This window comes from Lipotes vexillifer, unplaced genomic scaffold (genome assembly GCF_000442215.2).
Source record: "Lipotes vexillifer unplaced genomic scaffold, Lipotes_vexillifer_v1.1 scaffold646, whole genome shotgun sequence".
Lineage (NCBI taxonomy): Eukaryota > Metazoa > Chordata > Mammalia > Artiodactyla > Lipotidae > Lipotes > Lipotes vexillifer.
This window is the reverse complement of record NW_006769605.1, coordinates 1,177,148-1,191,524: the sequence shown is the minus strand read 5'-3', so window position 1 is coordinate 1,191,524 and position 14,377 is coordinate 1,177,148. Positions and strand designations below refer to the sequence as shown.

At 43.4% G+C, this 14,377-nt stretch overlaps 1 protein-coding gene across 2 annotated transcripts in view; it reads right to left on the bottom strand.

Annotated features, from left to right (window-relative positions):
* DIP2C (DIP2 acetate--CoA ligase C (putative)) overlaps nt 1-14,377 on the bottom strand; it is a 366,491-nt gene that overhangs the window by 87,662 nt on the left and 264,452 nt on the right. For both annotated transcript variants that reach the window (XM_007445661.1, XM_007445662.1), the window contains 7 exons: nt 13,626-13,749; nt 13,230-13,339; nt 13,005-13,107; nt 11,171-11,235; nt 8,332-8,425; nt 8,129-8,248; nt 6,761-6,875 (listed from right to left, as the gene is read on the bottom strand). In XM_007445661.1, the coding sequence (XP_007445723.1) occupies nt 6,761-6,875; nt 8,129-8,248; nt 8,332-8,425; nt 11,171-11,235; nt 13,005-13,107; nt 13,230-13,339; nt 13,626-13,749 (731 nt within the window). The remainder of the gene's footprint in view (nt 1-6,760; nt 6,876-8,128; nt 8,249-8,331; nt 8,426-11,170; nt 11,236-13,004; nt 13,108-13,229; nt 13,340-13,625; nt 13,750-14,377) is intronic.

The following is a 14,377-nucleotide window of genomic DNA, read 5'->3' as shown; positions in this document are numbered from 1 at the left end:
GAGAAGACTGAAAAGCACTCTTTCAAATGTACACAGTTCTGGACAAACTCAAGGTAAACACCACCACGGCGAACGCTTGGCAAGCACTTGCCGGTCTTGAAATGCTCCCTGAACTCTGCTCCTAGGACCTCTCTCCCATTGGATATGGCGAGCATGAAGTTTGTCATTTCAAGTCACATCAAAAACCAAAATGGGTTGGTGGGTAGCACAATGGAGTATTAACCACCGTGAGAATCTCTGCATGTAGGAATTCGCCAGCTGCTTTGGGCCAGTCATCAGTGATGCTCTGTTCATTTTACTGCAACGAAGTGAGGTACCACTTCCTGAGGCACTCCAGGCAGATATGTGCCGCCTGCAGGCGCCGGGTCTCCAGAACCACAGGGCACCTCTAGGACACGACATCACCTGGCCAAAGCCACAAAAGAACAAGACAAAACCTCAGAAAAAGAACTACATGAAGGAGAGATAAGCAATTTACCAGACAGAGCTCAAACTAATGGTCATGAAGATGTGCACTGAACTCAGGAGAAGAATGGAGGAACTAAGTGGGAATTTCGATAAGGACACAGAAAATATAAAAAGAACCAAACAGAACTGAAAAATAACAGAAATCAAAACAACACTAGAGGGACCCAAAAGCAGATCAGAGGATGCGGAATGGATCAGTCATCTGGAAAACTGGGTAGTAGAAATCATCCGATAGGAACAGCAAAAGAAAAAAGAAAGAAAAAACATGAAGATGGTTTAAGGGGCCTCTGGGACAACATCAAGCGCATGAACATTCACACTATGGGGTCCCAGAAGGAGAAGAGACAGAAAACCTATAGCTGAAGAAATAATGGATGAGAACTTCACTAATTTGGGAAAGGAAACAGACATCCTAGTCCAGGAAGCACAGAGGGTGTCAAGATGAATTCAAAGAGACCCACACCAAGACACATTATAATTAAAATGTCAAAGGTTAAAGATAAAGATAGAATCTTAAAATCAGAAAGAGAAAAGCAACTATTTACATGCATGGAACCGATAGAGACTATCAGCTGACTAGTCAGCAGAAACTCTGCAGCCCAGGGGTCTGGCAAGATATATTCGGAGTGCTAAAAGGAAACACTCAGAACCAAGAAGACTGTACCCACAAAGCTCTTATTCAGACTTGGAGAGAGAAGAATTTTATAGACAAGCAAAGTTACAGGAGTTCATCACCACTAAACTATTCTTACAAGAAATGGTTTATGGTTTCTAGGCCATAACTAGAAACAAAAAATTATGAAAGGCAAAATCTCATTGGTAAAGGCAAACATACAGTAAAGGTAATGGATCAACCACCTGTGAAGCTAGTAGGAAGATTCAAAGACAAAAGTAGTAAAATCATCTATATCCACAATAAATAGTTAAGCAACAAACAAAATTTAAAAAATGTAAAATATGACATCAAAAACAAAATGGGGAGGAGTAAAAATGGAGTGTTTTTAAAATGTGCTCAAACTTAAGTGACCATCAACTTAAAACAGACGCATATATACACAGGTTGAAATATATGAACCTCATGGCAACCACAAACCAAAAACCTGTCACAGACAGGAGAATAAGGAGAAAGGAATGAAACATACCACACTGAAACAATTCTTCTTCTTTTGCTAATACCTTCTTACCCTACCCACCTCCTGCCTACAGAAACCTTCCATTTTGTACAACCCCTAGGAGCGTCTTTCCACTTGCTAGATGGGATGCAGCCCAATTCATGAATTGCTTAATAAAGCCAACTGGACCTTCAAATTAAAAAGAAACAAAGTTGGAAAGCATGATGGTATGTCTCCCCAAAAGGAATAATCCTTTTTATGAAGTGAGTGATCACAACTCAATGTCTCTGCTTTAGAAATCTGGATTTTTTTGTTTTTATTGAAATACAGTTGATTTACAATATTGTGTTAGTTTCCAGTGTACAGCAAAGTGATTCAGAGATATAAATACATACACACACACACACACACACACACACACACACACACACACTTTTCTTTTCCATTTTAGGTTATTACAAGATACTGAATATAGTTCCCTGTGCTATACGGTAGGTTTTGCTGTTTATTTTACGTATAGTAGTGTGTATCTGTTAAATCCCCAAATCCTGATTTATCCCTCCCCCACTCCCTTCCCCTTTGGTAACAGTAAGTTTGTTTTCTATGTCTGTGAGTCTGTTTCTGTTTCGTAAATAAGTTCATTTTTTATGATATAAGTGATATCACATATAAGTGATATAATATGATATTTGTCTTTCTCTGACTTACTTCACTTAGTATGATAATCTCTAGGTCCATCCGTGTTGCTGAAAATGGCATTACTTCATTCATTTTTTATGGCCAAGTAGTATTTCACTGTATATATGCACCACATCTACTTTATCCATTCGTCTGTCAGTGGGCACTTAGGTTGCTTTCATGTCTTGGTTATTATAAATAGTGCTGCAATGAACATTGGAGTGCATGAATCTTTTCAAGTTAGAGTTTTTGTCTTTTCCAGATATATGTCCAGGAGTGGGATTAATTCTATTTTTAGTTTCTTAAGGAACATCCATACTGTTCTCCAGAGTGGCTGCACCAATTTACATTCTCACCAACAGTGCAGGAGGGTTCCCTTTTCTCCACACCCTCTCCAGCATCTATTATTTGTGGACTTTTTGATGATGCCATTCTGGCCAGTATGAGGTGATACCTCATTGTAGTTTTGGTTTGCATTTTTCTAATAATTAGCGATGTTGAGCATCCTTTCATGTGTCTGTTGGCCATCTGTATGCCTTCTCTGGAGAAGTGTCTATTTAGGTCTTCTGCCCAGTTTTTGATTGGGTTGTTCATTTTTTTGATATTGAGCTGTATGAGCTGTTTGTTTATTTTGGAAATTAATCCCTTGTCGGTTGCATCATTTGCAAATATTTTCTCCCAGTCAGTAGGTTATCTTTTTGTCTTGTTTATGGCTTCCTTTGCTGTGCCAAAGCTTTTAAGTTTAATTAGGTCCCATTTGCTTATTTTTGTTTCTATTTCCACTACTCTAGGAGATGGATCCAAAAAAGTATTGCTGCGATTTATATCAAAGAATGTTTTGCCCATGTTTTCCTCTAGGAGTTTTATAGTATCTGGTCTTACATTTAGGTCTTTAATCCATTTTGAGTTTATTTTTGTATATGGTGTTAGAGAATGTTCTAATTTCATTCTTTTACATGTAGCTGTCCAGTTTTCCCAGCACCACTTTTTGAAGAGACTGTCTTTTCTCCATTGTATATTCTTGCCTCCTTTGTCATAGATTAACTAACCAAAGGTGCATGGGTTTATTTCCTGGCTAATTTGCCTAGTTTTGTTAATAAACTTTTAATCTTTTTAAAGAAAGATTTTTATAAAAGATTTTAAAACATGTTTAGAGAAACAATTAAAAATCCTTTGCTTCTTCCTGCCTGCTGATCCACATAGCAGAGGCACATGTGCTGGTCTGAGAATAGGTTGAAGACCCCAGGTTTACCTTGCTTTCTGGAGGGCTTTCTACTGAAACTTGTCAATACCCTGCTTATATAAACCACAGATTGCCAAAGCTCTGAATCTTCTATTGTCTATATTTTGTCTGTTTGGAACTAGTTATTAGACTAGAAAAGCACCTCTTTTTCTTCATGTATAAAATGAAACCAGATGAACATCCTTCTAGTACTAAAGCTCTAGGTTGACTACATGTAAGTACAGTATATGCGTCTTACTTTTTCTCTGAAAATAAGAGCTTTACCACCAGACAATAAAAATTCCATTCCATTCGGCCCACAGATAAGGTCCTCTTAAAGAAGAAACTTTATTTGAAGAAAATAAGACCTGATATTGGGTCTCATTCAATTCATGCACATCATTTATTACTGAAGGTCAGGGATAACATTCCATAAACTAATGGAGATCTCAAACTATTTACTAGCTTATTTGATGCTGATGAGCTGACAGTATCGGCTTCTTGATAATGGCACATAGCCTGACAAACTGAATAACAGCAGCTACAACTGGAAGATCATGAAGGTTTAAAAGATCTTTTTTTTTCTGTAAGAACAATAATTCACTTGTCCACCGTTTGAAACTAAGAAGCCTACTTTTTCTTCACTTGTCCTCCCTATGAGTATCCTTGTCCCTAAAAAATAACTTGAAGTTTTCTAAAGGTTAAAAAACTTAATAGGAAAATATAACTGATACAATGTTATAAATGGTTACTCCCATATGAAGATAGTTTATACAAGTTTGAAAGCTTTTTGTATAGACTGTTAACAGCATGGATTGCACTTCTAACAGCTAGATATGAGTCAGATATGAGGCAGCACCTATAAACATCATTTTCTCTTCTTTTGTCTAAAGCTGTAAGAAATGCCAATTCTCAAGTCCTACTTTTTAACTTAAATAAGCGGCATTTCATTCTAATGACATTCTCAGACGTCAGTCAGGAGGCTGTGTTAAAATGAGGTCTTGCCAGCATTTCTAAATTGCCTTGGCTGGGAACTACAGCTCTATGGAGCAGCAGGTTATGGTCAGCTCTATTGAGTATGTTCTTATGTACCTTATAAGTATGTAAATCAAACAACAAAAATCTGAATTTGAACAAATTAAATATCATTATTTTTCATGTCATCTTCAAAAACAACCTCCTTTGCTCATCCCTTCACCCTCTGCCAATCAACTCTGGCATAATCTATACAACATATCTTAAAGGCACAGAGAATACACTTTTAGGAAAAGCAAATGAGCAAATCATTTGATCATAACAAGTCTACATGAATGAATCATTCATTCTGTGAATCATCTCTGGCAATGGTACTATTTCACAGAACTGTGGAATCTTAAAAATTTACAGGTAGAAGGAAATTGAGAGATTACTGAGTCCAAGCCCCTTGTTTCTTGGTGGAGGAAACTGAGGTCCTGGAGAGAAGGAATGTGCCCAGGATCATGTGGCCAGCCACCAGCGGGCGGGGCTCAAACTGGGACTCCTGGCCCCAACATGCTTCAGGAGGCTGAGTCCCCTTAGAGTCAAATTAGACATATACTTGAATACTGATTTCTGCAGGACAACGTGATGGCAAATCTGCTACTGCAGTCCTGATGTGTTTTGTACTCCAAGGTCGGACATAAATCTCAGAAGATTATTTGTTGCAAACCTTCTCTTTTGGGGACAACAATGCCATCCTTTAAAAAATGAAGACTGGATTCTGGTTAATGGTGCCATATTTCCTCATCAATTTAAATTACGTTACAGACTTTTAATTTCTGGTTCACTCAAAATTAAAAGTGGCTTCTGGGGACTTCCCTGGTGGTGCAGTGGTTAAGAATCCACCTGCCAACGCAGGAGACACAGGTTTCGGCCCTGGTCCAGGAAGATCCACATGCCGTGGAGCAACTAAGTCTGTGCACCACAACTACTGAGCCTGTGCTCTAGAGCCCGCGAGCCACAATTACTGAGCCTGTGTGCCACAACTACCAAGCCCACGTGCCACAACTACCGAAGCCCTCACGCCTAGAGCCCATGCTTTGCAACAAAAGAAGCCACCGCAATGAGAAGTCTGCGCACTGCACCGAAGAGTAGCCCGTTTGCCGCAACTAGAGAAAGTCTGCGCACAACAACAAAGACCCAACACAGCCAAAAATAAATAAATAAATTTATTTATTTATTTATTTATTTATTTTTAAAAAGTTGCTTCTGATCCTTTAAAGATTTTCAATTTCTCAACCTGTTAGGCGACCTGGTTAATTTCACATTAACAAACTCCTAAAAGCATCAGAAGGTGTCTCTTTAAGGGCAATCTTTACATGAATATTTTTGCGAATCCCAACCTTTCAGTAAAAAGAGCAGAACTAATGCACTTTGTGCACCAAAAGCTCTGTCATCCACTGCTACAACAGAGCACACTGGTGTGACACGAAATAAAACATACTTAGAGACAGAACCCAAAGATGTTGGCGAATTAGTCATGTATACGCTGCAAATGTCTGGGTGATGCAAACCCTCCTTTCTCAGGTTAGTGTGGATTACTGGGAGCTGCTGACGGTCAGACAAGCCGCTCTAGCCCTTCTCACCCTGGGCAGGGTGAGCTCTTATGAGCCGTACCACGGCCTGTCCCTGATAGGCCCCAATGGCCCTGAAGCAGGCAGTGATGCAGGAGTGACCTAGGACCAAGGGCACTCACTGTGCTTGCTGGCCTTAGCAGGAGCCCCAAAAGCCCAGCCCCACACAGCGGGAGATTCCAGGCCCTAGAACCCTCTGATGTGCTGCTGAGCTGCTCAAAAGCTCAGAAAACCAGTTTTTAAAGTGCAGTATGTACAGTATTGCAGAAAATGAAGATGACATAAAACCCGCGTGTCCAAGGGCACAGGGGTGGCCACAAAAATTTCGTTTCATCCAACATTTACTCTGTTCTATCCTCAAGTTAAACCTGAGCCTAATACAAGCAAATGAAAATGTGCACAACCTGCCAGGACAAGGTTCACTGCTCAGCGTGCCTGTGGACAGACTTCCACTCACTCAGGAATTACAGCGAACCTCCAGAGTGAAAAGTGAGTTTCTAACTAATGAATCTAGACTATTTAAGAGAAATCCATTCTAAAATACACTAGAATAAAACCTCGTCTGGAAAATCTGGGTCCTGTTTTTATTCTCACACTAAGATGAACTGCAATGGCTCCGGGTCTCTGTTAGCTGCGCTGCTGAATGAGACCCCTTCCCAGGCTGCCCACTTGAGTTAACACAGCAATACCTCCTGATGGCCACGGTGAGAGCCTCTGGTGAGCTGGCGCATGGACAGATGACCTCCTGGCGTAGACCTTTACTTTGGAAGACGTTGAGAAACGCGTCACAGGAAGAAATAGACCCTAGAGGGAAAGGGGGGATGATAATCAGACAGGAGAAGCAATGTGGACAATTAAAAGTATCCCATAATATAAAATGCTTTTGAAGTTAGGATCTAGGCACATGGGGAGTTAGGCAGCATGGAAAAATATCACTCGTGTTACAATGAAAGATAATATTATTCTCAAACACAGAACTCAAGAATTTAAAAAATGCAACTTCTATACTTAAAACCTTTTTGCTGACTGAAGAACTTAACTTTAATAACTTTTCTGAGACATGTTCTAGCATTTTCAACATGCATGTTCCAAGAAATAAGTAACTCTAAACCCAACTAAATGAAGAAAACATTTCTCTAAATTAATGTGAGTGATGAGATCAAGTTATAATTACTAGGAACCTATCAGCTAAACTAGTTCCTAATACAAGTTTACCTTGCTTCCTGTAAGACATATTACTCTGAAGAGTTATGGGCAAAATCAATTGTGTACTAAACAGCCCACAATTTATGGAGTTATTTTGTAAATGGAAGAATCATTTATAAAATTAATACAAAATCACCTGCTTGCAAGTCCACTTTTGCATATCAGATGTTCTTTAAGAAAGTATATACTGCTTTAATTTACAAATATATATGCTGCAGAGTTTACAAATTGTGGTCAGAAACATACATTGTTCATTCAATTCACTTCACTCACTTTGCTTCTCGCTTATATACTCTTCTCATAAAAAACAAGCTAGCTGGGTTTTTGTTTCAACTGACTGAAATATTTCTCAAGGTATATTAACAGTATTCTGTGGAACTGCTAATTTATTTTACCTAGGTAATTTCTGCTACAGGATTTGATAATAAAATTCCATTAAAAATCAAATTTCCTGATCAATAAAACTACTATGGACCATAAAATAATAATAGTTAATATTTCTTGAGCACTTGTTATATCCCAAGGAACTGTACACAGGGATTGCTTCATTTAATCCTCATAAAATCTGATGACTGGGTACCATCTTGCAGCTAACAAAAGGAGAAGAATTTTAACAAGTAAGATATGTTCTCTTCAGAATCAGGAAGTGGAAGGGCTAGGACTCAACCCCAGGGCTGTGTCTGGACCTTCAGGCCCTGGTGCCCGTAGGCTACGCTGCGTAATACTGTTTGGCTTTTATCTTAAGACCACTTCTTCACTAAGGTAAAGACTAGAAATGGGAAAAATCAAACCCCAGAGAATGAAACCTGGAGAATGAGGCCCCCTCCGGACTGCCTGGTGCCGTCACTTACAGGGATTTGCGCCGTCGGCCACTATCAGCATCCGGAGAGAGGAGAGGTTGATGTCTCTCTGATCCCTGTGTGCCACCAATGCCCAGTGCATGTCCCTGGATTTGACACAGGCCACTTTTGCTGAAGGAGAAGCAGGGGGGAAGTGAGTCACCGCCTGTGCCGCAGGATGGCGTGACATTAAAGGGGCAGCCTCCGCAACGCACCTTTGTACTGGCAGACCTTCTGAATCCAGGACAGCGGGTTCACCTTCATCAGCGAGTACGGGATGCTGATCACGTGCATCATGTTCATGACGCTCTGAAAGCATGACACTGGGCAGTGAGTAGGGGAGGGCTCCATGTGGGACTCACCCTGCTGCCAGGGGCTCCCTGGTGGGAGGGTGGGGACCACATGGGCATCTCACTGGGGATGATCCTTTAACAGGCTGTGGGAGTGGAGGCGACTTCTCAAAGCTTGTCTAGTCCTCCCGACTCCTGCTTCTACTGATACAACTCAAGAATCTAAGTCCAATGGAAGCAACCTAAGTGTCCATCAACAGATGAATGGATAAAGAAGATGTGGCACATATATACAATGGAATATTACTCAGCCATAAAAAGAAACGAAATTGAGTTATTTGTAGTGAGGTAGACGGACCTAGACACTGTCATACAGAGTGAAGTAAGTCAGAAAGAGAAAAACAAATACCGTATGCTAACACATATACATGGAATCTAAAAAAAAAAAAAAAGGTTCTGAAGAACCTAGGGGCAGGACAGGAATAAAGATGCAGACCTACTAGAGAATGGACTTGAGGACACGGGGAGGGGGAAGGGTGAGCTGGGATGAAGTGAGAGAGTGGCAATGGACATATATACACTACCAAATGTAAAACAGCCAGCTAGTGGGAAGCAGCCGCACAGCACAGAGAAATCAGCTCGGTGTTTTGTGTCCACCCAGAGGAGTGGGATAGGGAGGGTGGGAGGGAGATGCAAGAGGGAGGAGATATGGGGATGTATGTATACGTATAGCTGATTCAGTCTGTTCCACAGCAGAAACTAACACACCATTGTAAAGCAATTATACTCCAATAAAGATATTAAAAAAAAAAATCTAAGTCCAAATCCTTTTCTTATAAAAACTTAAGTTGAATGACCATTTTTTTATTGGCCTTTCAGTCTTGAAGCTTAATTCTCTCTGGTGTATTCTACTCATTTTTATTCACAAAATTAATTTCCTTTATTAAATGTAACACTGAAATCCAAGGAGCAGTGGAAGGTTGTCTTAATGCCCTCACTCTTCCATCTAGCCTGGCTCATGTACACCAGGACCCGTAAAAGGTTTTTTTCTTTAAAATGGATGACAAAAACTAACTTTTTAAGTAAATGGTCAGTCCTCACACATTGCAGCTGGGACTCATACATCTGAGTGGCTGCACGCACAGACCTGGCAGGAAGGGCCCACAACATGGGGAGCACTAGACAAGATCCCCCCTGGTCGGCTCTGCCCCCGCTGTGGGTGGAGGTGGAGAAAGAGGGCACGGACACTCTGCAGAGCGCTGGTCTAGCTCAGAAGCTCTGCAGGAAGATGACCACATGCACCCTCCCCCACAAGGGTGAGCCTGCTCACCGCTAGCATTCACCTCCCTCACCTCGCGCTTGCTCCCCATTCCATACTGGAGGTGGGAGCATCTTTCACCATAAAGAAGTTAAGATGCTCTGGAAGAGTGCGTGCTGCCTAGCCAGAGACCTGTCTTGCTCTAGAAGGTGGCAGCCAGAGGACAGACTCAGAAACCACCAATTCCGGAGGCAGTAATCCATAGCATCAGTAAGCAGGCGGGTGACCATGTCAACAAGATCTATCACAGAGCTCTTGAAAGCAAGACTGTCACGAGAGAATTCTGATGGCAACGGTCATGAAGCAAGTAGATGGGCCAGGCACTCGCTGAACATTAAACCACGTGGTTCTCACACGGTCAACATTCCCATTGGACGGATAAGGAAAACAGAGGTGCAGAGTGACTCAGGCAACAGACGATTCTTGGGCACAGGAGCAGGTGACGTGCCCAGAGTCACAAGCTACAGAAGGAAGGACCAACATCCAACCTGGGTTCTCTGAGGCTGTGCTCTTCCCATGACACCAGCAGGCCACGGGTAATGCGTGTGTGGGGCTGTGTTTCTGTCTCACCGACTAGTGTCCAGACAGTAACACAAGGAAACTGGCTGGGCTGGAGCCCCAAACCTTTGTCTATATGATGTCTGCATAAATTCTGGTTTATCAAGAAACAACAAATACCTCTTTTTATACTTATGTTCCTATCACTCATGTAAAGCTACTAGAATTTTTTGCTTCTAAAAAGATATAAAGTTTCAGCATAAGAAACTTAAAAAGAGAAACAGGTGAGTGGAAATCATCACATATGAAACAGACATAGGGAGATTCGAAGCAGTGATGCTACACATATTTCTTAAGTGCTAAGCATATCTTAATAATAAGGTTATCCCTCTATTAAAAGTGCCTACAGCTTTGAATGGTCATCACTTCTCAAGTGGCACTAACAAAAATGAGATATACATTCTCTGCAACTCGTGTTGAATTTTTGGCCAAGGGGAAATCTCAGAGTACTTTTCCCCCTGCAGCATAATTCCCAAAACATTCATTAAACAATGATTCACAGAAAGATAAAAAGAATTTTGTAGCCAAATCATATGTATGGGCAAAGTGACCCAAATGCAAGACATCAACGTTTCTGCACAATCTGAAATGCCAACCGTGGGAAGAAAGATCCTGAACTTCCCTGAGCCTAAAAGGGCCGCTCTCTCTCACAGCCGCAGCCTCAGGGCGTGAGCCCACGATGCAGGCAAGCAGCTACTGACCCACTGGTCTGCTGAGCTCCTGGAAGTTACATTAACTTAAGACTTCTAAAAATGGTAACTTTTCTTTATAATGTGGGAGGAAGGGGCTTACTCAAGCCACTGTGTACACAGATCATCATTCTAATCCCAACACTAAGCACATTCAAAGTTAAACAGGACACTGCAGAGCAAGGGGCGTCTCACTTACTGTTAGGATTCCGTGCCAAAGCCCAACGTCTTTCTTGAAATCCAACACATTCACAATTGTTTCAGCTATAAAATAAAAAGAGTCAAAAATTTTAATGAAAGATGGTCACAGACCAAAGGACAAAAATAAATCCAATATCACATCAGTGGGAAGTAATGGGTCTTAGAAAAACATCATTTCACTGACTTTACAGAAATGCTGCAGCCTCCAATCAGACCCATTTAAAATGCTGGACTGCCTGGGAAGTGTTTCTAGATGAGTATTCTGATACACAACTTAACAGCAATAGCTCTTCACAGCAACACTTAAAACGCCTTATTCCTTCTCCTTTTATATATTGGGTTGGCCAAAAAGTTCGTTTGGGTTTTAATGAACTATTTGGCCAACCCAATATTTGTTTTCCCTCTCCCTGCCTTTTTCTTTCTTAAAAGATTCTTTTCATTTCCATCACATGTTCTCCCAAGAGAGGGAAATGCTGTGTACTTGCAGGAGGAGGCAATTTCCAGCAAACCTGCCACTAGAATGCTCACCAAAGCTTCAGTATCGAGTGCCTGACCCCCTTTCAAAAAGGGACATTCAAAATACACAGCCTGTGTTCTATCTTATGCAAGATGTTTAAAAGGAGAATCAGGAAGCAAGTATGTATCTATCTTCCCCAACCCCTGCAAGAGTGATGGCCCTGGACCTTTAGGAAATTAGGGCAAGGAATACAGGTCATGAGGTTGTGAGAAAAACTAGAAAACTGAAAACAGTGGCAAACAGGGTGGTGATCATTAGAGGTAGTGTGTCTCCACGTGTGAAAATATCTGGGAAACTTGTACAGGGACCAAACATCAGTGGAACATCTCCACGAGACAAGTGAACTGTTCTTAAAAAGGGAGACTGCCAGAAGGATGGGGAGAGAGAGAAAGCAAATGAGAACAGCAAAAAGAGAAAAGTGTCTCATCCATGGCTCGTGACAGACGCTTGGGTACTGGGAAGAGACTCCAGTGTGGCGGATGCCTGTGACGTGGCTAGTGCGGGGACCTGATGGCAGACACTCCAGCGGAGGGAGCTGTGGGTATGTGGGGTCTGATCCTTCCTACCATGAGCCCGCCAGCGCTGTCAACATGGTTACCTCCAGTGACCCTAACTCTGTGCCTCCAGGACAACCCCAAACAGGGCAAAGAAAGCACATCATGGAAACCAACTCTTTGACTGTGAAACACAGCCCCAGAATCCAAGTCAGTTGCGGGGAGGGGGGTACACTGTAGCATGGGCACTTTTTTAAAGCTCCCAAAGAGGTTCCACTGTGCAGCCAGGAATGAATATACATCAATGGTGTCAACTATCTGTAATGGCCTAGACTGTTTTCTCCCAAATTCCTATGATGAAGCCCTAACACCAAGTATAAATGTGCCTGGAGATGGGACTCTAAGGAGATAATTAAAGTTAGATAAAATCATAGGGTGGGGCCTGATCCAATAAAAATGGTGTCCTTATAAGAAGAGGAAGACAGACCAGAGCTCCCTCTGCACACAAAGGAGACGCCGTATGAAGACACAGCCAGAAGGTGCCGTCCGCAGGCCTGGAAGGGGGTCTCCCAGGAACCAACCCTCTGGCACTGGATTTCAGACTTCAGCCTCCAGACTGTGAGACGTCAACATCTGTTGTTTAAGCCCCAGTCTGTGGAGTCTGTTTTGGCTGCCAGAGCAGACTAAGACGCCAACTAAACAATCCAACACACAGACCTTCGGTGGAGCCGCACGACTCTCCGAGTGACTAGTGGGAACAACACTCATCTCATAGGGCTGGGGGCTGGGGTCAGGGTCCCCCAGGAATGGTCTGCCCATACCTTCTGTGTAGCCACACGCCTGTGTGAGGGCCTGGCAGTGGGTCAGAAGCGCGATCCTCGTCACGGTCACCCCGAGCACGCTCCCATCCTTGCACGTCTTGTACTGCAATGAGAAGGTGCCGAGGGTAGAGCTCCAGGCCCACATCCACCTCTGACCCTGAGCTGTGTAAGGGTTGCAGTGCATGTCACTCAGTTCCCCAACCTTGTCCAGACCCAGCAACTCACCTCGATATACGCAGTGTCATTATTTGCGTCCTTAATGTGCGGGAACCAATCTCGAGGAGGTTTAGAGAGATGTTTTGACTCTGTGACAAACCATAATAGCTTTGGCCAACCTTGGAAATAAAGGACAAATTCCTTTCAGGCAAGCATCCCCCAGAAGACAGGTGTGACACCACCTTCCCGTTGGTGGCACGCTTCACAACATCTCAAGCCAGACCAAATCTCTGGTGTTTCCATCAAGTCTAAGGCCACGGCTAAGGTGCTGTAAGCCTCCTGCAGTTAGAGCACATCACGTGCAGGCTGAGAGTGTGTGGGGTGTTATCTGAAACCTCGTGTGTGGACGGTGTGTTGGCACAGATGCCTCAGAGCACATCCTCCCTGCCTGGCACTGAGGCTCACCTTTGAACTGTGGGATCTCCCCCGTCGGGCTCTTCGGCAGCCCTTTGTGGCAAGCGTCACTCGTCAAGGCTACAGTCACTCCACAGCTTCCAAGCAAGAACCCGATCTGCTGGCTTCCTGCGTCCTGGGAGACGGCAGCAAGGAGAGAAGGGTCACGAGCAGAGGTGATGCCCACTCTCCTAACAAAACACGGTCTCGCCCTTGGGCCCTGGGATGGCACCAACCTCCCTGAGGAGAGGTTCAACCAGAGTGCCAGGGCACAGGCTGGTGTCTGCACAGCTGGGGTCAAATCTCAGGCTGCCACTTGCCAGCTGCCTGACCTTGAACAGGGCACTAGCTTGGCCTCAGTCTCATCATCTGCGCTGTGTCCTTAGCTGGCGGTAAGGGATGCACACGGGGAGCACAGAGTGTGCTGCGCTCAGGGGGTCTCGTTCTGTTCCCCTCTGGTTGTACAGGACCATGACCTTGGGACACAGAGAGGGTCCAAGAACACATCTCTGCACTCAGGACGCTAACCCCAAGCAGTCTTTGATCACAACCAGCGTGGTGGACTGGACACCCATGCCGACCACAGAGTAAAGGCGTGTGTGTGGAGGGGTGCCGCCGCACAGACTGACTGCCAGGACTTGGGAGCAGATGCTGCGGGAGGGGCAGCCCCGGGTGCCACCACCCTGAGCGTCCAGCTACCCCGCCAGTCAGTTCAATTCGCTTTCCTTACTCCCACCAGCTATGATTCAGAACATAAAGCCGTG